Genomic DNA, 24,791 nt, shown 5'->3' with positions numbered 1-24,791 from the left:
TATTGATTTTTCATTGTTTGACCACATTCACAGGTATATGTTCTTTTAGCCCATTTTTCTTCATCGCTTAATAATCTCCTTCTTTTTTCTCCTGTTCTTGATGATTTGATATAATCATCCGGCATATCTTCTTTTTTCACATATTCAAATTTGTAAGAAATACCATTCTTTTTGGAAATTCCAGTTTTGCAGTGGTTAATACCTTCGCAAATCATTTTTACTATCCCTGCATTAATACCAAGATATTGTTGAATAGCATACATACTATTAAAGTATGTCACCTCATTATTACTACAATTGATGGCTTTTACAAATTTTTTATTGGTATGATTATTTGCCACAAACGAATAGTCACGATTTTTTGCTGCTTTTTTATTATTCTCTTTTTGGGATAATAGTTGTAAATTGGATAAACGGTTATCATCTTTGATATCATTGATGTGATCAATCACTTTTCCTCTCGGAATTCTCCCATTAAAGCATTCCCAAACAAAACGATGAACATAATTTATCCTTAACATTTGACCATTTTTTCTAATCAGACATTTCATATATCCATTACAACTTTTATGACCCTTTGATGGTATTTTATTATCAACATTTATGATACTCCCATCATCAGAAGCCGCATACAAATCATAAACTGGATGTATTAAATATTTTTTATCAGAAATTTCTATCATATTTTATAATAGTGACAATTCTTTAAACCGTATAAAAAATGAAATGTACATTATTATTATATGAGTGATCTTTACATCGAATTATTATACAAATGTTATGAATATAATCGCCAATGTAATTCAGAAATATTTGATAATATGTTGAGATATTATAATTATCGAAATGATGAAACTCTTCTCGGATATATCACTGAAGATCGTTTAAAATATTTGAAAGAAAAATTCATAAGTGGAGAAAATGGCTTTTTCTCAACATTGATTAAAATATGTGAATGTTTACTTTTTTCACTTTTATCATATGAATTGTATAAACGTATCAATTTTTCATATATTTTTTCCATTATATATTATCACCAAATTTTATTTTACTAAGATGATTTAAATATTCATCATTAAATTATCCCAATGAATCAGTCATTTTCCATAATAAGAACATCTCATCTTTCTTTTCATTTCTTAATTTTTCCATTTTTAGATTATCATTTTCTGCGTTTTTAAACATATTTCTTATATTCTGCTTCCTTGTCTCAAAATATTCTTTAGTCAATACCATATCGCCTGTATTTTCTCCATTATTTACCATTATACAACCTAAATCATAAACCAAATCTTCAAAATCTTTAACTTCATCTTCTTTACCAAGTTCTTTTAGCCAACTTTCAATAAAATCACTCATTTATAATATTATATTATATTATATTTTATATATGGTTGAAACATAACTTATGCCCATAAGCATAACTATTTATCCCATCATCTAGTATATACCTTTTATCATCAAAACATGACAATGAAACTTTGTTTAGTGAAAAACTCTTGAGGATATGCAAATCACTTCTGATCGTTTTCATGTTATGATACATTTGCTCGTTGTTGAATAATATATTTTTGTAATCCTCATGTTTGATGACTTTTTTAATCACATTTTTCGTAATACCTTTTGCAGTTTTATTGTTGGTGCCATCATCTTTGGTGTATGAACACATTTTACTACGTAAACCAATGAATTCCGTTATTGGTTTGCCAGCCGCTTCATCTTTAAACTTACCTATTACCTTTTTATTACTAGCATCATAAAATGGACTATCTTCTGGATAATCACTGTTATCAAATTTATCTTTGTCGTTCCAAAAATCTTTGTAGGCATCTTCTGTTTTAATTTCATACGTTAGAGAATCAGTGTCTGTAAATAATAATTTTGCTCTGTTTCCGTATTTGGATTTGATGTAGTTATAATGAAAATCATATATTAGTGTTTTACTTATATCTAGAATACACATCCCAACATATGCTGGTCTATTTAGGGTTAATGTCTCTTTGATCTTATGAACAGCCACAAGATTCTCGTTGAAAATTTTACTTGAAACATAGGTTGGTTTCGATGTTAATTGAACAAGTTTCTTTGCATCAGTGACTAACCTTACATCAACTCTTTTTCTGAGGTTTTCCATTGTTTTTCCAAATACACTATTATTCATGAGTTTGAAAAAATCTTTTTCAAAACTATTTTTGGCATTAGTTCTTTTAAGAGTGTTGAAATCTATGTATTGTTTCAGCCATGGAGATTGATCAAATTCTAGTACTCTATGAACCTTGGTTATTTTCAAACCTAGATCAAGATATAAATGCAAATTTCTATAATGTAATACATAGTTCCGTTTTTCAGACAAAGTTGGAATTAATTTATGAACCTGACCAATGGAAATATTATACTTTTCTTTTATCAACCTGCAATAATTCGACAACATATCCTCTCTAACACAAACTCGTTCTGGTGCTAATGGAAAATCATTATGAAGATCATGTAGTGAGGTAGGATAATCCAAATCAACTTCCAATATTAATCCCTTTTTTGATGAGGAATCATACTTAGCTAAGTCAAATTCATCGATTTTATTTTGAGACATCCATTTAAAACCACCTGTTGGAAGATATTGTGACATAGCCCAACCATATAAATTATTTGCATCAAGATACATGATATAAGAAGATGGTTCTTTTTCATCATACTCTTTCATGTAGGGATTATTTGCTTTTCCATATCGATTAGCAATGTAACTGGTACCACCTCTTAGACCTTTTTCAATAAATTGGAACATATCAATATCAGTCATAAGTTCCAATTTGATACCAGTCATTTTTAACATAGCATCCCAACTCAAACCCGGACTTGTGAAATAATGACATGGATCTAACTTATAATATTCCAAACACGTTTTCCTGAAATTTTCAAAAACATCTGCTAATAAAAGTATGTCACTGTTTAAGTAAAGATCATGATATACTCCCATATTTTCTATTTTAAAGGTTTTCCAAACTTTTTTTGCATGGTCATAATCTTCATCTGAAATATGCTCATTATTCAATTGACTATAAAACTCTTCTTTTGATGGTAATTCAGTCATTTCAAACTTATCAAAGCTATCCATGTAATCATATGGGTATACACCTTTCTTCGTCATCAACTTGAAATATTTATCCTTTTTGAAAAATTCTCTCGTGTATTTCAAAGCATCTTTTGGAAGATTGTTAACAAGATTAGCAAGTGATTGGCTCATAAACTGAAAACTGTCAATAAATACCAAACTATTTCCCAACATAACAGCCATATATTTTTCCATGTTATTTGGAATGGCATTGACATTCATTTGACACTCCTCACCTTTTCCATTCACATATGTATGTTTTTTAACAATTTCACCAATCTGCTGCATTATAAAATGACTATCGTATCCTCTCAGATTATGAAAAACCACAGGTATCTTGCCAGTGAGTTTAAACGACAAATTGCAATCTTGATGTGCTGAACCTCTAAACAAACCTGTAATATGACAATGGTCCCTGACTCTTATATCTTTGTCATTATACGATATACCACAAATATGACACTTATCAGCTTTTTGAAACTCTTCTTCATCAACATTAGTCATTTTCAATGGCTTGTTGAATTTGCATTTGACAATGTTTTTGCAGTAACTTTCTTCTTCTAACATTTGTTCCAAAAATTTATAAACAGTATTTTCACCTCTATAATATTGAACATCCTTGGTATACTTATCATCATAACAACAAACAACTTTATACCCATATCCACAATCTGTATGCTTTTGATAAGCATCTGTAAAAGATTTATCATTATTCTGTTGGCAACCATGTATCCGTTCTGTTAAAGCTTCAAAGTCAGCATATATTACAAATGGAGCAGGTAATTGCTTGTGATAATGGTTATATTGTAAAATGTTGTTATCTTTACTTGGCATTTTAATAGCTTGTGTACCATTTATTACTGACAATACAGTTTTTTTTGTGGACATCAAACACATCTTTTGTGCTAAAACATTGCAAACAATGCATGCAAAAATGTTTCTTATTTTTATGCTTGGTTTGGTTAAACATAAATCTGTTAAAATCTTTGATGTACACAAAATGTTTATTCTCATTTTCAGATATAAGCAATAATTCCATATGATCTTCAAACTTTTCTTTTGATATATAAAGTGGATATGGTTGTTTATTCTCATAACCGAAAACATTGATATTGATTTTATTTTGTAATTCAATTTTATTTATCTGTTTGATGGAAACAGGAAATACAACTCCATCATAATTCAATTCACTAACATATATTCGGTCAGATTTTTTAATACGCTGCGGGTCTTTATCCATTGGACAAAGATGTCTCACATGGCACCATCTAAAACATTCATTGTCTTTATTCTGCAGATTGATTAATCCTTTCTTATTTTGTAATTCAATTGGCAGTTTAAGATACGATGAACCCTTCATTGGTTTATATCGTACAATATTCAGATAATGATTGTCGATTGATTTTATGATCCATCCTGAACCCTCTGATATCCATTGAGCTATCCTATTCAAGATTTGTTCTGCAGTCAATTTTAGTGCTTCAGCAATTTCTGTTTGGTTGATGATCGTTTGAGCCTTACTGTTAAAATATGCCGTCTTGGATATAATTATATCACCTGTTGTTTTTTCAAACGTCACTTTCATAGTTTCAATAAACTTCAAACCTTTCATGGATTCTAATATGTTTTTGATATAAAATCCTAGTTTTTGTCTTGTTTTTTGCAATTGAACTAATGGATCTTTATCATCTATTACTGTCACCTCATATGATTCAGTATAACCTTTTAAAGCTTTATTCACTTGCTTTATTTTAGTGCGGGGAGGTGGAATTGGTTTAATATTTTCCTCATACTCTTTAATCATTTTCTTGACATTTTTACGTGGTGCTGGAGTAGGTCGCTTCATACTTTTTTTCGTTCTCGAGGCTGGAACTGGTTTGTTTCGTTTGATTAATTGCTTATTCACATCTATTAATTGCTTCACTTGTTTTGTTAATGCAGCAACATTCTCACTTTGCTTAGAAATGATTTGTAATAATTCAGATTTAGATAAATTTTCCATATTATATTGAATATATAATAATATCTCTTTAAACCCTTTCTAAAAATTTTTTTAAAGAAAAAAGTAATCAAGTCACGTAACGAACCATCCACAGTTGATATTAATGTAACGGCTCCACCTGAACCATATGATGATAATTTGATAGAAACGCCTATGATTTGGAAAAAAATCATTGATGCAATTTCTTTAACAAAATTGGTTTGACCTTGGGAAATTATTAGCGAAATTATTTATTAAACTATCCAAATAAATTCCATAATATGGTCGCTGCCTAATCGTCCTTTCGATCCTCAATTTCACTTCGTTCTTTCGTCACTTCACTCCTCACCCGCCAAGCAGCGGGTCGCTTTTAACGCTTTTTCCTACCCATTCGAAATCTCATCAGACATATTATCTCATTATATTAACTTCATCTTGAAAGCTTCGCTTCCAAGCTTTAGTTAATCTACTTTCGATAATATGTCTGCTTCAATTCCGAATCCGAAAAAGCTAAGCTCCAGCTTCGCTTGACCCCATTATTATAATAATTTAATAAACAATTACGAAATTAATTATTTGCGCAAATTTTGGATTTGACCTTGGGAAATTATTATCGCAATAATCCCCTCGGTCCATCGTCGCTTCGCTCCTCCTCCCACCGAAACCTCGGGGGAGTTTTTAATGCTTTTCAATCCCCTGCTCGCGCTTCTCAGCTTCGCTGCTTGCGCTGCACTGCCGAAAAGCTAAACTCCTGGCTTCGCCTGAGCCATAAAAACCAAGTAAAAGACCAAGCGTAGAAATGACTAATGATTTCACATGATGATTATTTTAAACGCACTTTTGTGGATATTTTAATATAGAATTCCAAAAAGTTTTCTTTTGAAAATGCCTTGAGGATATTTCGACTTGGAAAAATAATTGATTCTATTTTTTAAAAAAATATCAGCGCAAAAAATCAGCGCAAAAAATTAACCATATTTTGGAAAAAGGCGCTGATCCCCTCATATCCCATACTACTATTGATACGGGTTACAGCGTTTATATCAACATACATCTCCTCAGTCTCCAGAACCTTTAAAAGCAATTCATGCAGTTTATGCTTGAAAAGTGTTTTACGTAACTTTCGTAGTTGAGAAGGGATTTTATTCCAAATTCTCGTTCCAATTCTAGAAAAGGACTCTGAAAATCTAGTGTAGTGAGAATGGATCTGGTCAGAACGAGTGAACAGTTCAGAGATTTTTAAAGGAGCACAATGGCTAAAAATATTATGCATTAGAGTAGCAATACGTTTAAATTAGAGCATGTTCAGAGGCAAAAGACCGGAACTGACAAACAGAGGGATGGCATGAGTTCTACTATCAGCAAAGTACGTCAGACGAAGGGCTCATTTTTGCGGCAGAAGAATTTTGTTTAGATGACTAGCGGCAGCTTATCCCCAGGCAGCTAATCCATAGAAGATGTAAGGTTCAATTAAGGAACGATAGATTCTTAAAAGGGTACTTGTAGGCAGAAAATGCCTAACCCTCGAGATAATCCCAACACCTTGACTTATTTTTGATGAAATATAGTCTATGTGGTATCGCCAGGAGAGGTTACTGTCAACCAGAATACCTAAATATTTCACGTAGTTTTTACGTTCGAGAGAAGTCATTTTCTTTAAGTCGTTATCATAGAGTATTAAGTTTTCGTCGTAATCAACCTTGCGTTGATAAGGGTGAAAAATAACGAAATTGGATTTACCAGTGTTTAGCGATAGTTTACTTGCGTTAAGCCACTCGCAAACTTTAATCAATTCAGCATTAACAACTAGCTCAAGTGATCTAAGATTTTTATCTGCATATAAAAGATTAGTGTCATCAGCGAATAAGTGAAAGTTGAGTTTATTAGAGGCTTGAACAATATCATTTATGTAAATGAGGAAAAGTAATGGCCCTAGGACAGAGCGTTGAGGAACTCCAAATGATATTTTATCTTTGCCAGAAATATCAGAACCAATTTGAGTTGTCTGAGTCCTATCAGATATATACGAAGAAAACCAATCATTGATAACCCCGCTTATACCATAGTGATGCAATTTGCAAAATAAAATGCTGTGATCAACGGTGTCAACGGCCTTTTTTAGATCAATAAAGACGCCACGCGAATACAATCCTTTGTCCATATTGTTTTGTATCTTACTGACAATATCGAGGATTGCATGTTGGGTAGAGAAATTTTCTCGGAAACCATACTGTGATTTGAATAAGATATGATGTTTTTCAATGAAAGACGTGAGTTGCTTATGCATGAGTCGTTCAAATAGACGGTTGAAAACAGAGAGTAATGAGATCGGCCGATAATTACCTGGCTCAGTTTGGTCACCTGTCTTGAACACTGGAATTATTTTCGCTTGCTTTAATTTGGAAGGATAGACGCCGGTTTGCACCGACAAATTTATTATAGTAGCTAGGATGTCAGATAAGATGTGTTTGGCACCTTTTAAAATACCAATAGGGCAAGAGTACAAGCCATATGCTTTGTTCAGAGGTTTTGATAATATCTCAGATTCAATTTCAAAAGAGGTAACAGGATCGAAGAAGAAGGAGTTTGGATACACCTGATCGCTAATATAATCACTAAAGTGCCGACTAGTGAAAGGTACATCATCTGCAAGCTTTTTGCCTACCGATGTGAAATGGCGATTAAGAATATCCGGTAGTTCAGACGAGTTTTGTGTCAAACCTTGGTTATTTGGTCGCTTAAGAGCCGACACAGGTTTTGATTTTTTCTTGTTGGGATTGATTAAGTATTAATGCCCTCCCACGTGTTTTTCATGTCATTTAGCCGATTTTCTTCAAAGTACGCTTGGTAGTAGAGCTTCTTGCTAAGACGTGACAAGCTTGAGATTTTGTTTCTATAGAGTTTAGAATTCACCGTATCTCCCGCTCTGAACAATGCACTTTTAATTTTAATAGATTTACGTAAGCCGCGTGTAATCCATGGTTTAGCAAGTTGTTTAGCTTTCCTTCTTGAGATAGCTTTATGAGGCGCATGCTTGTTGACGAGTTTATTTAGTTTATTATAAAAACATGAAAATGACTTGTCAGCAGAATTTCTGGTCACCCAATCAATTTGCAAAAGATCATTATTGAAGGCCGCTTGCGAAAAATGCGAATAGTCACGAACCTTACACTTTTGGCGGTAGGAATCCTCCCTAGGGAAGTGAAAAAGTGCGAACTGGGAATAATGATCACTGATATCAGAAACAATATTTCCGCTGGAAAGTTTACCTTCGACCCTATTTACAAAAATGTTGTCAATCAAGGTAGCCGAGTTGTTATAAACTCGAGTAGGCTTGTCAATTGTTGGGACAAAGGAGTAACGTAGCTTTGTAATGTTAGTAAAAAGTTGTGAGAAAAGTTACAGGCTTCGGATTTGAGGAGGTCTATGTTGAAGTCTCCCATGACATAAATAGGTTTATCATATGTACTTAGTTTCTCCAAAGTATTGTCAAAATAAGTTTGACATTGCTCGGGAGAATTGTGCTGTCGGTAGATAACTCCACAGATAATGTTAGATCTTTTAGAAAATTGGATTTCAATCCATAAGGCCTGGAAGGCTTCAGAAGATGTTTTTTCCAGAACAATATAGTTCAAATTGCAACTGATGTAAATTCCAACACCTCCACAGGATAGAGGTGTTGGAACATATCAAATTCGTAGTTTGGCAAATTTGGGTTGAAGTCTAGTGGTACATTTGTTCTTGTTATTTTTGTTTCGGTCACTCCAATTACACTAAAATGATAATCAAGCTCGTCTAACAAGTGAACTTGGAAATTCTCAAGATTTCGTTTTAGGCTTCGAACGTTATTATGTAACAAAGAAAAGTTCGCATCATTATTATTTATCATGGTATTCTTAAACATCGAAAAGCTATGAGGAGAAAAATACTGACAACGGGGTTTAGGAAAGGAAAAATTACAGTCAGGGTTAAGATTAGAATCTGTGTTTAAACTAAATAAATCCATGTCATATAAACTAGAAAGTTTGTCAAGATACTTTTTAGTCGGTAGCTGGCTCCCAATGTTATTATTAAATTGTCCATGTACTCGGATGAGATCGACATTAAAATATGGTAACTCTTTGAAAACGCTAGAATATTTGACGTTACAAGCGCTCTCGCTACCTAAGGGACCGGTCATTTATTAGAAGGGGGGTGGGCTGGTGCAAATGGGGTGGGGGTCATACCTTTTTGTGCACCTGAAAATGGGGGGCTGCATAAAATTCTGCAACCATTTCTGAGGGGCCATGTATTTTTGTGCATTCCAATTTCCATTCCACAAAAGAGAAACAACAGTGAAGGAATCAACAAGTCAAATATTATTTATTATCAAAATGATAGCGTAACAAAGCAACATAACATGTTGTATAGCAGTCCTTTCACATTGGGAAAATAAACTTCATGTATTACTCAGTATTACTCAGTATCACTGTCCTCTTATTCACTGTTTGAAGAGCTGATAGAGGGCAAGTACTCTTTCATGATTAGTGTACAAGCTTGATCACTTATAAGCCCTCTTTCCATCATTTGCTTTAGCCAGTAAACTTGTGTCCCTTTTAAGGATATATTTAGAGCAGCTACATTGACTTCCTTAACTGGAATCTCACCATCAGACAGTACCTTGGAGATTAAACCAAAATTCTCTTCTTCTCGTCTAGCTTTTCTATTCTGTGTCTTTCTCTTATTTTCTTTTTTTGAACGCTTTTTTGATTTAAACTTCAGAATGTGTCCACGAACATATCCTTAAAGTGCTATACAACTACAGCATCAAATTGTCAGTTCTTTTTCAAGAAATCGGATCTTATACATGTTGCAAAACATTCTGTTCCTGGATACAACTACTTTAAGAAGATATATTCATTTATGGCCAGCCACTGTATCATTGGAGAGATGTTCCTTGAATATTTAAGAGGAGCCTGTAAAGAAAATGGTGAAAGTGACACACTCTGCAACTTCTGAAGCACAAGAGAACGATGCTGTGAGGAGATTGAACATATTGCGCGGAGGCCATTTCCTGACAACGAAAGTGATGGACATCATTACCTTCCTTTGTCTAAAACCCAAGCAAACAACAGGCTTGTCGATGATTACCACTGCACGAAAAATTGGATTTGCTCTTTTTTTGATTCGTATCAAAGATGAGGTCAAATATAATAAAATTTTTGACAACACATTTGATGCGCATCAAAAATGCGTCAAATATGTGACGCCTTTGCATATACCTTTGACTCGAATCACAACTTTGACCCTACCTTTGACGCGCGTCAAATTGAAATCAAATAGTTGATGTCAAATGTAGTACAACTTTGACTCCGCCTATGACGCGCATCAAAGGTGGATCAAATATGTGATATCTTTACAAGTATCTTTGATTTGAATCAAATTTGACTCCACCTTTGACGCGCGTGAATCAAATGCGGCCTTTGTCACCTGTGATTCGAATCAAAGGTGGCCTTTGACATGTCTTGACCACATTTGATGTTGCGCAAAGGCGTTTTTTCATGCAGTGTACATGCCAAGGGTACAACTGAAAGCAGCTTACGCATCAGGGAAGTGCTCCTTGGATTATCCCACCAGAGAATTTGTTGTGGCTGAGGGATGCATGAAAGACTATTTGGAGCATTTGACATTACTTGATCTTAAGAAAGACAAAAGAAAGAAGGAAAGACTGGCTAAAAAGTCAGCTGAGACAAGCGAGACATACCAAGAGTATGATTGGAATGCGATGTTTAAAGATGGCTCCCTTAGTAAGCAGACAATAGCAGTTTACAATAAATACTTGAAGCATCACGGGCTTCACACTGCATCAAACAAGCATGCAAAGCTAATGGAGGTGCAAAGGCACATTATTCAACAACAGATACAGGGTTTTATAAAAGAGGAGGGAATTCCACTCTGCAGTAGTAAAAACGGAAGAGGAATACTTATCTGCTGATGATGAAAGCGTTCAAACAGACTATGTCCTTGTGTTCAGAGGATCGATGATGGGGAAGGGGATGATATTCACATAGCTTAGGTCGATTAGCCTCTGTAAGTCATCTATTCTCTTTATCTTGAATGGTGTGGCCGTTCCATCCTTCCTCAAGTACACCACAGAGTTCTTAGCCCAGCAATACAGGTAATGATGTTGTTCTTTAAATTTCTTCGCTTCATACAGGACCGATTTTGCGTTGAGTGGTCGAAGATTTTGACCGCATCCACTGAAGCCTGTTCTGGAAGACCAATAGCTCTGGGGTCAACGCAGTTAGCATCTTTTCGGCATTCCATCACCCGTTCCTTCGCGAGACGCCTCACAAATTTACAGATAATCGGTTTTGGGCCACGGTCGCTCCTGCTAGGCACTCGGTGGGCAGTATCAATATCGAGTATTGACACATCAGCTCCAATTTCTTTGAATAGATTTAAACAAAGAGAACTCGTTGCGCTAGCAGATTCAGTTGCACTTAGCTCTGGAACTCCAATTATTTTAACATTAAGTAATAGTCCGGATACAGTAAGAACTAGGCAAAAGAACAATAGGCCGCGGAAATAGCAGCGGTTAATTTTCTCGCGTTAATTGGTGTAATTGAATTAAATCTGAAAGTTCTTATTGGCCCTGATGCCAAAAGCGAGAATTTTGAATGTTGGTTTGAAATTTACAGAACTTCTGATTCATTCTACAACTTTTCCTTTCGGCTACACGATGTTATAATGATAATAGAATTGACATATTTGAAACGGGGAATTTTCTATGCGCAAATCGGTCAGGGTTTACAATTTTCCCGAGAAGCGTACAGCAATACATCTGTCGTCAACATGACAAAAATATATTGCTCGGATTTCACAAAAGAACTGTCAAGAACATAGGAATATCACAGGCCACGCAATTGTCTTCTCGTCAGTTCTTGGTTTGTTTCGTGTGTGGAAATTTGGAATCTTACCTCTTAGCATGGCTTCTATAAAGCGCCGATCGAATCCCACTCGAAGAAGAACGAAAAAAAGTCAAAGCGAAAAAAATTCTAAATTGAGTATGTGTTTATATTTTCATTTGAACCAAATTTCGCTGCTTTGTTTATGATGTACTATACGAGCTTGATTTTATTTACTCGGGTATTCATCAATATATCGATCTACCAATTACCACTCACAGAAACATCTTCCGAAACAGGGCGGTAAAAATGCGCCATCGAACCAAAACTTTCAGGCCGTGGATAAATTTTCCGAAGGAAAGGATTTGACTGCAATTGTCACGCTAACTTGAGGTTCAAACGCCGACCGCCGATCACCAGAGGTTGAGAACTCTTCTTGGCGTTTCCGAAGAACTTTTCCCTCTGATGCGAGGAGTTTATACTGTCAAAAACTCGCTTGAGTGCCGTGAAGCACGCTTGCACCGGCTTTGAATATAATCAAATTCGCATTGCGTTGACGTGCCTGACCCGAGATTTGGAATTGTTACTTGCGAAATAAGACTTGTACTTAAGAAAATGCCTTTTTTTTTCGTTTTTACTTCCACAATCGCTTGTAAAATAAAATGTCTTACTTAGAACACAGGCTTGGTTAAAAATTTATGGCCAGCATGGGTGATAGTGATGGGCGGGACAGCATAAATAACCTGGAGAAGGGTAGGGGGGAGGGGTGGGGAAGGGAAGGCAGTTACTGTCTTACATGGTATAACTGACTTGTATGACCTATAATGGTGAATAAGGCGTCAAAGGGTGTCTGGTTTTGCCCCTTTGGTCTCAAATGGGGTTTAGCGCACTCTGCTCTGGAATTGGCTATGGTTTTTAGAAGAGGCTACCTTCTTATTCCCTTCATCTCCTGAAAAGTTTAGTTTGATTAACATCGGGAATTTGTACCTCTTCAATTTGAGGGTCTGGTCTGAAATTGGGTAGGGAAAACACAAAATAAGGTCTAGAATAGGGTAAGGGTTTCGAGAAGCCCGCCACACAAAAACAACAACCAGAAATCAGAAGATAACCCCCAGACACACCCGCTAAAAATGCTTACTTATATGCTTACAATAAACCAAACTCAAGCATGGCTCCATTGGTTTCTAGATAGAATTCTACATCTGGTCTCGTTTATTCACAAGTCTGCTCCGAGACAAAGAGAAAGAAGTCTCTGGAAAATCCGGTCCTCTTAGAAAATTGATATAATCATTGAACTTGAGCTACTGAGAACAAAGCCAACTTGCTTGCATGGCTAAACAGTAGCTCCTTTTATTAAATTACTGAATTACTGCCAATTAACCATTTGATTAGAGTTGTAGGACCACATCTGATCAGCAACAAACCAATGTGATTTTGCTTGTTTTCCCTCTGTTCAAATTGGACTTTGATACCAAATAAAAATTTAAATTCCACTTATGAGGTAACTCAGATATCTGAGTTTTCATGGTATGTGCCTAACTTAATTCTTTTTAGCCTTGGACTCACAGAAGGAAATTTTGCTACACAGAATTTAAAAATTGATAGCTGTAGTCCTCAAGCTCGTCGATTGAATTAGCGATTGCGTCAAGTTTTGACTCGACTTGGGCCAGTCGAGAATTTAAACGATGAAGCTCTTCTTTAGCCGCCTTTTGAAAGCGATGAAGATCATCGTACTGCTTGCTTATAAACTGAAGACTCTGGGCAGTTTCTTCGCTGGTTGGGGCATTGTCGTGATCGCCATTAGCATCTGAAGAACATTGTTGAGTGAGAAGTTCCTTCAGCTTCGCAACTTCTTCGGACAAAGTGTTCAGTTGAACTTTTAACGCGTTGTTCTCCCTCCTCAGGCTGGCCACATTATCCGGCATTATAACTTGTTTGAAAGTAAGGCAGTGTATAAAGCAAAGAGAAAGGAAAGAAGGACAATCGAAAGAAAACGAGCAGAGCTCAAAACATTGCGGCCATCTTGGTCAACTCACCGTAATTCCATTTCAAAGAAATCGTCAAAAGTAGCCTTTTCTTAGCAAGATCTTAGCATGCTCGTTCACCTGATAAAGGTCACTTCTGTAGCATCTTGGATTGTCCACTTAAAGTAAGAGTGTGTCGGGCGCTTATTAGCGATCATTGTTTATTGAAAACTAAAGGCCAGTGACACTCGGTGAAACTGAAATGCAGTTCAATCGTTCTCATGGCACAGATGTATCAACATTGATATGTGCCGTGTCAGTGAGGTAGGTGAAAACAAGCCTGTCTTTTTTCTTTTTAGCTCGGAACACTGAGCACATTTTAAAATCTTTCAGTTGTGCTGCTTGTCGGTATACAAGCCTCCTATCACAAAACTACTAAAGTATAGTTGTTGATTGGCAGATAGCGAGTCTTTTTCAGCTTCTAGAGTGTAATTGCCGAGGTCGATGTCGACGGCGGTACATGGCGATGTCTTTCAAGCCTTTAAGATGGTGTTGCAGAACAAATAGTATATATTTTTTTCTTTTTTCTATTTTCTGCAGTAGCTTCATTATTTCCTTGTCTTAGTGCAATTTCGAAGTGCGATCTCAATTTGAGTGAGATTTCGGGTGCGATCTCGAAGTAGGGTCAGTTTCCTCTAGAAGATAAGTTTAAACCTGCAGAAATTAATAATAACAATAATGATGATGATGATGATGATGATGATGATGATGATGATGATGATGATGATGATGATGATGATGACAACAACAAGTTTATTTAACTCGTTGACTCTTCCTTTAAATTACTTTACTACATTGATGCTTCCTCGAATATCCTGATTAATGACATCGGCTTCAAGAAACAATGTGTTTGATGTCACGGCGAAGAGGCTAGCCTTTCACTCTAAACAACTTTCCAAGTTTTCATGGATGAGTACAGTATGCATAATAAAATATTAGGAACGACCTACTGCACACAAATGTAGGTATGAATATATTAATCCAATGTTAGACATTCCTTAAAACGCGGAACACGAGGAACACTCTTTGTTTTCCATCACATGAGTAATCATGAAAGCGTTCGGTTTTGCATTTCTCTGGACCCATCTTACACTGTTAAGTGTTTCAACCAATAACGTATCGCTCGACGAAGGACGGATGTTAGTTTCCTGGAGCTACGATGCAGCTACTGACAAACTGATTCTTCAAGTAAACGCCACGACAGTCGGCTGGGTTGGATTTGGTTTCGCTCTTTTTGCACCAAATAATATGCAAGATTATGATGTGATTCTTGCCGGGTATAAAGACGGCTCAGGATATATCTATGTAAGTTTTAATCTTGTTTTGTGACAGGTACTTTGATTCACAGTGTTTTGTAGCGTATGGAGTGTACGAGGTTCGCGAAATGCTTGAACAACTTTCTTCTATTTATCCCAATGGTTCTCAATGGCGGCGGATCCGCGTAATACTTAAGTATTAACAGTAATACGTAGGTCCTCAACCGGTTTGTCAAACAAGGCGTCTCATGAATTCCAATTCAAGTCGAAAATGTCCCACAACGTCGTTGTGAGAAGCGTTGTAGTAGACATTAACTGTATGAAAAGAATATTCATGAACTGCGACATAATTGAATCTTCATTAGCCGCAAACTGATGTAATTCCAACAGCGATAAGGCAGCAAAAAACCGGAGAGAGAAAAGCCTTTGGCCCGGGGAGGAAAGATGAAGCATAAAAATATGTCTCAAAATATTTAACCAAGTAGATTTGCTGTTAAGGGCTAGGCTTTAACATGTGCACGGGAGATGAATAATAACGTGAAAGCGGAAAAACATAATTACAAAACGACTTGATAGTTGACAGTTTCTAGGGCATTGCATTGTAAACGTTCTCCTAAAGATCAATGTCCATAAATTACCAATGCTGAAAATATGGAGTATTAAACAGAGAATTAAAATTGAAACATCTGCTCTTCTAACTTTACTAACTTTAAACCGACAGTGCACGACGCATTGATCGTGTTTTGTAATTTAGGCGCTAGCTTTTCCGACCTCAAAGAGACCTCAAACCTCGAAAACGCATACCCATCGAAAATGTAGATCATGGTGTATTACGGTATACAATCACCACACGTAAGAAATTATAGGCGGCGAACTATTTGATAATTTCGACAGAATCTGCTTCCTGTTTAAAGTACCAGTTCCAACCGCAAACAATGTAAACGTAGAAGAGCTGCGGTTCATATATTTACATAACCAAATCCTGCCAAATCATTACATTCGGTGTTACACTTTCAAGTAGTTTTAACACACGTTTCTTTCATGATTGATCTAATTTAAACAAATGTAGGTTTGTGTTGTTAGTACATGTCTGTGCGATGAATGTTTTTAATATAACAGCAATTAATCAAATTGAAATTACATCGAAAGGGAAAGAGCCCACCATAGCTAAATTTGCACAATGCAAAGGGTCGGTCTTTGATTACTTGTTTGTTGAAGTTTGAACAATATTTTCATAAAATGAATTTTTCCCAAGACTCACTTCCTTCGAAGCGCGATGTTACCCCGATAGCGGAACCACCGTGAAAGCAAAAAAGCAATCATTTATAGTTATAAGCTTACGTAACAAAACGTTACCTTTGTCTTTCCAGGAAAGGGATTAAGATGTCATCATAGTTATAACTGTTTCTCTGTTTAGCATGGAGAGTAAAACTATTTTATTCTCAGAAACAACTACTGGTTATAAAATTAATCAGTAAAATAATCAGCTCCTATAGAAAAACATAGTAAAAAGAATAAATCCGCATTTTGTTTTGGTGCTGTCATAGAAAGACTAAGACAATTAGTGAACAACTTACAGCTGTAAACAAATAAATTTTCCGTTAAGACCGGACGTAAATTCCATTTAAAGGAGAACTGAAGTCTAAAAATCATATATTTTTTGTATTCATTTTCAGGAAGTTTAAGAGGTATTAAATCAAGTTTCGGTAGTTGTTTTGGTCGATGTGTTGTTTTTTCTGTGAAAAACGGGTTTGAAGTCGCCCTTTTCCCGCTTTTTGAACATAATCATTGCGGGCTCAAAGTAGCTGTCAGCGGCATCATATGACGTCACTGGTGGGGACGACATTCTGGTCCACAACGAGAATAGCAGCGAAACATCGTAGAGTTGTTTTGTATTTTGTTGCGTGTGTTAACAGTAAAAACAGTATGAGTGGTATACAGCCTTTTCAATTCGAGCCAATGTATCCTCCAGGCGAGGAACCTATTGACTCGGAAGAAGAGAGCCAAGAAGAAGAGTCCGTTCCCAATCTCACTACGAGAATTGGGAATATCGAGTGGTGTATTTGTGGGGGAAATTGCGCAAGCATGTCTACCGCCGAAGAATGTCACTGTTGTCAAGAGCTAGAGGAGCTTAACTCCAAATTCGATGAAGCAGGTTTGTCTCCATTCGTATGACATAATTGTTAACAAAGATTCAGATGATTTGGATCAGTCAGATGCAATCGGTCGATTCACTGTCGATTCTGTACTATAGTAGCTTGCATTACAGTCGACCAACAAATTCGCTTGTTATATATATTTGACCCGACGTTTTTTTTTTCTTACAGCAGGAATTGAATGTATCACCGAACATAACAAATTCGGGATTGTTTGCCTCGACACCGATGTTTTAAATACAGCTCTGGTGGGAATTCACAACGCACGCTGCAATCCCTTACCGGACCCAATCGAGAACAGGTCAGTTGCAGTTGGTCTTTGGAATTCGTTTGTTTGACTGATGTATCGACAAACCAGACTTCACGCTGCTTTTTTCGAGTCGCACATTGTGCCAAAATATAAATTAATCACGATTTTTTCCTTTCTAGAACGTGGCGTTTAGCGGCCTACCGTCAGTTCACTTGGTGGGTCCACGGTGTTCTCGGGAGGAAAAACCGGCGAGTGATTCCAGCGTGTGTTGTGAAAGCAATTCGTCGCCAATTTCCAGAGGAAAGCGGCGAGTATGCAGGATTCAAGCCAGCAGAACTTGATTTAAATTGATTGTCGAGGTAAACAGTACCGAATTCAGTTGGCATGGGTGTATACTGAGATGGTTCTTCAAAGCTCCCGTTAAGCTTTTGACAACATCAACATTCTTCGGCGGTACACATAGAAGTTCCCTCAAATGCATCATTCGATATTTAGTCTCTTATTCCGAGTAAATAGGTCCCTTTTATTATAAATTTCTTCTAAGTTAACGTTTATTCTTTCGAATTATACAAGTTTTTCTCCAACAGATCAATATGCCGTAATTATTTTCAAACAGCAAATGGTATATTTACAAATTTGAGAATAATACTTGAGCGTATTAAACACTACACCTAAAGAAATTTATTCTTGCCTGTTTTGCGTAGGTACAAGCCCGAATACTGAATAGTATTTTCCTATTTCTCGTTTAACGTAAAAGAGACATGAATTCCTATTTCTGCCTAGTTATTTCATTCTGAGCATCGTATGGCAATTCTTTCGATCTCAGGATCGTTTTAAAATCCCTCGCAGTACATGTAAGTGTTGCAGTTTTACATCAAAATATGTATTGATTATTCAGGTCAACACCGTAAATTTTTTCTCTTTTGTAATGTCTAAGTATCAACTATCATTGTCAGACCTCTTCATCGCTAGTGTCATTGTGTTGTTCCCTTTGAAATCGATTTTCAAATTGACTATTTGCAGCACATGAATGAGCATTCCAATTTATAATTTCTTGTGGTGGTTTTGTATTTCAAAACAACTGGAAATTTGATTACTTCTAGTTCGATTATGCATTATGATGATCGGCTGTGATTAAGCCGACAAAAATCTTCAATTCTCTAGTCAAATGTTGCCCGTGATGAAGACATTCAAGCAGATTATAGAGGTCCACCAGAAAAAATTATATATCTTCCGCATGCCTGATAATAAAGTAATCATTAATCTGAAAATCTGGATGTGTGTCTAGCAATTACTTCAGCTTTATCTGGGCGAGGAGTGGCAGCAATATTGCGTAGGATGTGAGGTCTTCGAGAGTGGCACTTCTTTCCTCCGGATCTTGCTGCTTTCTTTGAATGATTGCATCCAGCATTGGCTTGAGATGGTCTCTTGTTGTCTTTTCCATAACTGGTTTTGCAATCCATTCTTTAGATCGTTTTGGGTAGACCACCTTGTAACGAAGCTCTCCCTCACTTGCCCCTTTTGACGAAGTAGCTTGTTCCCTCCCAGTATTGGCATTGTGGTCTAGAGCTGCTAACTGGGTTCTTGCTACCATGCCCTTGTAAGAAAAGTGCTGCCGTTTTGGAAGGTATTTTGTTTGTACGCTGTGGTACACCTCCAGTGTCCCAGTGTGACAGCTCAACGTCAATTGCTGGATGTCTTTCAGGAGATTTTTGTCAAAAACCACCTCTTTGAGAGCCTCATGTGCAGGCGATCCAGGCCGGAGCCACCTCTTAGTTCTTGCTACATTTCTAGGGATGGGTGGGTGAGCACATTCATGGTACAAATCTGCACTGTCCCAGTGATGGACGTTGGCACTGTGGTGGACAATTGATATCCACTTCTCCCGTAGGAGTTCCTTGTTCCCCTCACAAGAGTCAGCACACCACCAGAGGTGATTGGACACAGACTTGATCCAGGGAGAAAGTTCACTGCAGTCCTTCTTTTTTGCCTTCTCTGTTAGTTTTTTTGTAATGCTTTTGGCCAAATGCCAAACATCAAACTGGTGGTTTACATCAGGGTAGTTTTTTTTCATATCAGATTTTATGGATACATGTCTATCTGTTGCAACAACCTTTACATGAGCCCCCTTACCCTGAATACTATCCATGCATCTTTTGAACCCCTCCCTTTCCATAGCATTACTACTGGTTACCTCAGTAACCTGAACAATTTGAAAGTCGACTATTTTGTCACTGTTTTGGTCAATCATTGTGTATGTGCCATACTTGGCACTGTGCCCAGGGCTGTCACATCGACCATCTCCAGAAAGCCACAATTCTTTGTTTTTCAGATCAGCAAAAACAGCATTTTGTTCCCCTTCCCAAACCTCGTTAATCACAGGAAATAAATACTTGTCTTGGATGTTGTAAAAGGTTTTCTCACTAAAAATACTTAATTTCAAAATCTGTGCTAATGAAGCCATTTTAGTGTAGGTGCTCCCACTTAAAAGAATTGAGGAAGACAATAACAGGTTACCAGCAGCCATCCCCTTTATCATGGGCTGGCTTTGCCATAACTGGGCGTGGCCATTAAAACATTTCAATGTAACAAACAACTGAGTACCCTGAGTGGAGGCATGTTTTTTTTGCACGGCAGCACCGCACTCAGGGCACCACTTAAAAAGTTCATACAAGTTTTGTTTGAAAACAATAAATTTAACATCATCCTGGGGCTTTGTTTCTTTTGTATCATCTGTATCGGACAGTGAATCATCTGATAGCACTTCAACACATTTGGGTGGTACAAAGGATGGATCCTTTCGAGGTGACAAAGTGTCAGTCTCTTCATGTTCAGAAGGTGAGTCTATATGCATTTCAATGGGAGAGATTGAAGCCTCATCAAATGTCTGATCAGTTTGGGTACTTTGGTCACACATGGTCACTTCAAAAGATGTCTCGTTTGTCCGGACCGCAGTCGTCTTCTGCATAAGCTGCACCCCTCGTGTGTTGACCTGACACCCAACATCATAGGTCTCCTTCGGTGGAACGAGTGGAAATAGCTGCGACTCTGTCGTGTCCATTTGTTGGAATATGTCCTCGGGACAATTAAGGGGACTAACTGCCGTGCCAGGTTCGCTTGAGGTGCTAGGTATCGCTAAAGTCTGTTGCGAACAAGCATGGGAACCATCGGATGAAACAGGTTCGGTGGAGGTACTAAAGTCCTTTGCAGCAGGAGGTGAGTGGCGAGGGGAAGTGAGCACGGACGCGAGATACTGCAAACCAAAAGAGAGGCTATTTAACTCCTGCCATGCCCAGGTACACTCGATATCAAATCATTGCAATTGTAAACCTGAGCGCAAAAATGATGTTTCCTTCAATACGCTTAATATGTAGAACAACCAACCAATAAAAAACTATAGCTATGGGATGGTTATGGTAAGCAATTATCACGAAGCAAAAATCACCAAAACATTGGGATAAGGCATCAACACAAATTAAAATTTCGGTTTATAAGGTTGCGTGATAAAGGTCAAGAGGTGCATGCAGATTTAGGATTACATGTAGATCTTTTGATATCGCTATTTCCCGGCTAAATGTAGTTTCACACATAGACTTACCTCTCGTTTCGCTCTTTCTCGGATCCGCTTTTCAGTTGATAGCCGTGGCTTCTTTGAGGGTCGATGGATAAAACGTGTTGGGATAGCATCCTCCTTCAAAACGCGTTTTCCTGGTGTTCCAAGTAGCTCGGCTTTGAGGTCACGTTCATAACAATGAGGCTCGAAATGATCCGAACACAGCCGCGATTCTCTAGTTACGGTGAGGTCCGTACGGCTGATTTTTGTCAACCATTCCTTCAAGAGTTTTTGGTCCTCGGGGAAACGGTGGTAACTCACCGTTTTAACATACCGAGCATCATTGTTGCATCCAAAGGCGGCACAATAAGGCATGATGATAAAGCAGTAAACTGATGATATACACAGCTTAGTATCTCATAGACAAAAACTATAATGCTGATGCTGGAAAGGTAGTTTTATTTATACACCAAAGCTGATACGTAAGAATCTGACATGTACATTGTATAAAGCACGGAAAAGCCGTTCCCAGTTACGAAAGGAACGTGGGTGTCAAACAGAACTGATCACGGCGCGCTGGGTAGACCTGTATTTACGACATCGAAGAGATGTCCGATGAGTGAAGTACTGAATGTTCTAGAACTGCAATCCATACGTATGCAATCGCAAGACAACAGAACAACAATCACTCTTGAACTAGAAAAAAAAATGCAGCCGGAGTTGAACAAAAAATATACCCAGGAGAATGTATATTGTTGTTGTGTGACATTCTCGTTCGATTAAAAAACCATTCTTTTCCGATTAGAAAAACAACAGCAACGTGGCTACTGACAAAATGCACGTAGTCGTACAGCTAAACCTACAAAAAACTTTAAGATTTAGGTAATTTTGGTGACAAGTAGGAAGCACGTACATAGGAAAAGCAAGTTGTTATCAGAGGCGCGCCATTTGTCGATCGTGGGCTGAGAATTCTAACCTACGCAGAACATCGGAATCTAACTCGAGTTGGACGATTCCAGAAGATATAGTGGAGCTCTGGAATGAAACTGCTCAACCAGTTTCGCTCAAATGTCTATTTTCACCATACAGATGAATAAAAAGGTCAAGAACAGTTCCAAATCTATAGTTCTCTATAGGAAATCGCACATTTCCGTCCCTACCAGTGACCTCATAGTCCCCTAAAATAACCGCTGACACAACCGTTCCGAGCCGCGATGCTTTTGGCTGAAATTCGCAGCTAAAAGTATTTTTTTGAGGTCGAAAGTGAACCGATGGATAGAAAAAAAGTTTCAGGCATTGATGTTCATGGTCTTAGCTTTAAGAAAAAAAATGTTCAATTTTTGGCTTCAGTTCCCCTTTAAGATGGGCGCGTTCTTCCCTTTCCGTCACAAGTGTCTAAGGTCAATCTAACAATCTTGTTCAGTTCTTCCGATATAGAACTTCTTGCTCGCAATCAGTCATTCGTGGAGATGGTAAAGACTTGAATTATCTTTTTTTCCGGCTAGACTTTGGACTCGTAAATACCAAAAGCTGAAAGTGGATTTATCAGCAGTAAAAGTTGTATTAAGTAAGGTATCTTAGTTTTAATAAACAAATTTAAAGAAGAATGTGCGTTTAGATTGCTGAACACTGATAATAAAAACAGTACTTCTATTTAACCTGACTAGCCTTACTAAGTGTACGCTTCGCCTCACAAAGGAACTCGGTCATTTGCTTTTAAAAAGTTTCATTTTCCTATACGTTATATCAAAGACAAAGAAAATTTGAAGTAAAGAGGACGTAAGGTCCATCAACAACAAGGACTAAAAACAAAATTCTAGGCATTTTTTTTTTAAAAGTTATTTATGCAGAGAGAATACAAATTCCTTTGTAAGCCACGGCCATAAAGGCGCGCTAAATCAACGAAGAATTCGTAGAAATATTTCGATTTTAACAGTCTTCAGCTGATACAGGAATAGAAGCATCGGAATGGGGAGCGACAGTAGGGGCAGGAGCCCGAGCACACGTCTTTTATGTTGGTAATGAAGATGTCAAAGTAAATGCTCGATTCCTGGGAGATATCGTGCGGGCAGCGAACGCTAGGCTGGACTAAGAAAGCTTTGTCAAAGAAGGCCGTATACTGGGCGCTGAAGCGAAAGCGAGGGCAACTTTGAGTAAATGCAAAGCTGGGCCAGTCAATCTCCATCTTGGAACTGGAGTATCAATAGGGGAAACTGATGTAAGTAGAAGAATAGATGGAACCTTTGACGCCAAGCTTGCTGGCTGCGGAGTCAAAGTTGGCAAGAAGATTGGAGTCGCTGTTTTTGACATTGAGTTTCCCATTGATACTGCAGCCTTCGTTGGAAAAGGATGGCTGTGGTAATCATTGCTGTCACTGTAATCATTGAAACTCGGTTCACTTTATACAATTAAAGTTTATGTTGAACTGCAAAATCTATACAAGTGTGAGTTAATTTGTATACTTCCAGCTCATGAAAATGACAAGCAGATTTCGAAGTTGTCAGGCGACAATTGTCCACTAAAACCGCTCTTTACCAATTCTGGCCTCCTCGAACGTATATGGTTGTCTAATTAATTAAATTTTAAGGTTAATTTAAAAACCTTTCTTATATATAACTTACATCTGATTTGATGCTTGCATTTCTTCCAGACTGACATTTCGGTAGGAACGACTTCGACAGTTGCATATTAATTTCAGAGTATTGCTGTTTTTCAAATTTTTGAAAAACGCTGTAAATTTGCAGTATTGATCAGTTCTATGTTCTCCATGCTTTCAGAGTTCTTGACATTTTATTCTATTTCAAAGAAATCGTCAAAAGTAGCCTTTTCTTTGCAAGGTTTTTAAACGCCCTCAAAAAACCTAATAAAGGCCACTTCTGTAGCATCTTGGATTGTCTATGAGTTAGTTACTTTATTGAAAAGTACTAAAAGGCATTCGTTTTGAAAATGTGGCGTGAGTGACAGTCGGTGAAAATTTACAGTTCAATCGTTCTCATGGCACAGATGTATCAACATTGATATGTGCCGTGTCAGTGAGGTAGGTGAAAACACGCCTGCTTTTTTTCTTTTTAGCTTGGAAAACTGAGCACATTTTAAACTGTTTCAGTTGTGCTGCTTGTCGGTATACAAGCCTCCTATCACAAAACTACTAAAGTATAGTTGTTGATTGGCAGATAGCGAGTCTTTTTCAGCTTCTGGAGTGTAATTGCCGAGGTCGATGTCGATGGCGGTACATGGCGATGTCTTTCAAGCCTTTAAGATGGTGTTGCAGAACAAATAGTATATATTTTTCTTTTTTCTATTTTCTGCAGTAGCTTCATTATTTCCTTGTCTTAGTGCAATCTCAAAGTGCAATCTCGATTTGAGTGAGATTTCGGGTGCGATCTCGAATTAGGGTCAGTTTCCTCTAGAAGATAAGTTCAAACCTGAAGAAATTAATAATAACAATAATCATGATGATGATGATAATGTCGACGACAACAACAAGTTTATTTAACTCGTTGACTTTTCTTTTGAATTACTTTACTACATTGATGCCTCCTCGAATATCCTGATTAATGACATCGGCTTCAAGA

At 37.1% G+C, this 24,791-nt stretch overlaps 1 protein-coding gene and 2 pseudogenes across 3 annotated transcripts; 1 reads left to right on the top strand and 2 right to left on the bottom strand.

Annotated features, from left to right (window-relative positions):
* Positions 1-11,085: 11,085 nt before the first annotated feature.
* Positions 11,086-13,902, bottom strand: LOC146477283 (uncharacterized; annotated as a pseudogene).
* A 2,984-nt stretch (positions 13,903-16,886) lies between these two features.
* LOC146477282 (P2X purinoceptor 7-like) lies at positions 16,887-18,336 on the top strand. 2 transcript variants are annotated; one of them, XM_085113749.1, is made up of 3 exons: positions 16,887-17,412; positions 17,588-17,714; positions 17,843-18,336. In XM_085113749.1, exons 1-3 carry the CDS (start codon positions 17,079-17,081, stop codon positions 18,012-18,014), a joined length of 633 nt encoding a protein of 210 aa, XP_084969875.1. In that variant the 5' UTR covers positions 16,887-17,078; the 3' UTR covers positions 18,015-18,336. The 2 variants fall into 2 exon arrangements, with proteins under 2 accessions (XP_084969875.1, XP_084969874.1); XM_085113748.1 differs by having other exon boundaries at positions 17,585-17,714; positions 17,843-18,331.
* Positions 18,337-18,341: 5 nt separating this feature from the next.
* Positions 18,342-21,690, bottom strand: LOC146477281 (uncharacterized; annotated as a pseudogene). The gene is made up of 2 exons (XR_014865425.1): positions 21,262-21,690; positions 18,342-20,916 (listed from the first exon to the last, which is right to left on the bottom strand). The product of XR_014865425.1 is annotated as an uncharacterized LOC146477281 (transcript).
* Between the last annotated feature and the right edge of the window lie 3,101 nt (positions 21,691-24,791).

The sequence above is a fragment of the Pavona decussata genome, unplaced genomic scaffold (assembly GCF_977016875.1).
Source record: "Pavona decussata unplaced genomic scaffold, jaPavDecu1.1 SCAFFOLD_71, whole genome shotgun sequence".
NCBI lineage: Eukaryota > Metazoa > Cnidaria > Anthozoa > Scleractinia > Agariciidae > Pavona > Pavona decussata.
This window is presented reverse-complemented; position numbering and strand designations above follow the sequence as displayed.

Bases quoted from the DNA above. Each gene is read 5' to 3' on its own strand.
- LOC146477282 (XM_085113748.1), top strand. From the start codon at position 17,079: ATGACGTCACTGGTGGGGACGACATTCTGGTCCACAACGAGAATAGCA. The intron at 17,413-17,584 runs GTTTGTCTCCAT...TTTTTCTTACAG, and splicing joins CTCCAAATTCGATGAAGCAG to CAGGAATTGAATGTATCACC. The intron at 17,715-17,842 runs GTCAGTTGCAGT...TTTCCTTTCTAG, and splicing joins CCGGACCCAATCGAGAACAG to AACGTGGCGTTTAGCGGCCT.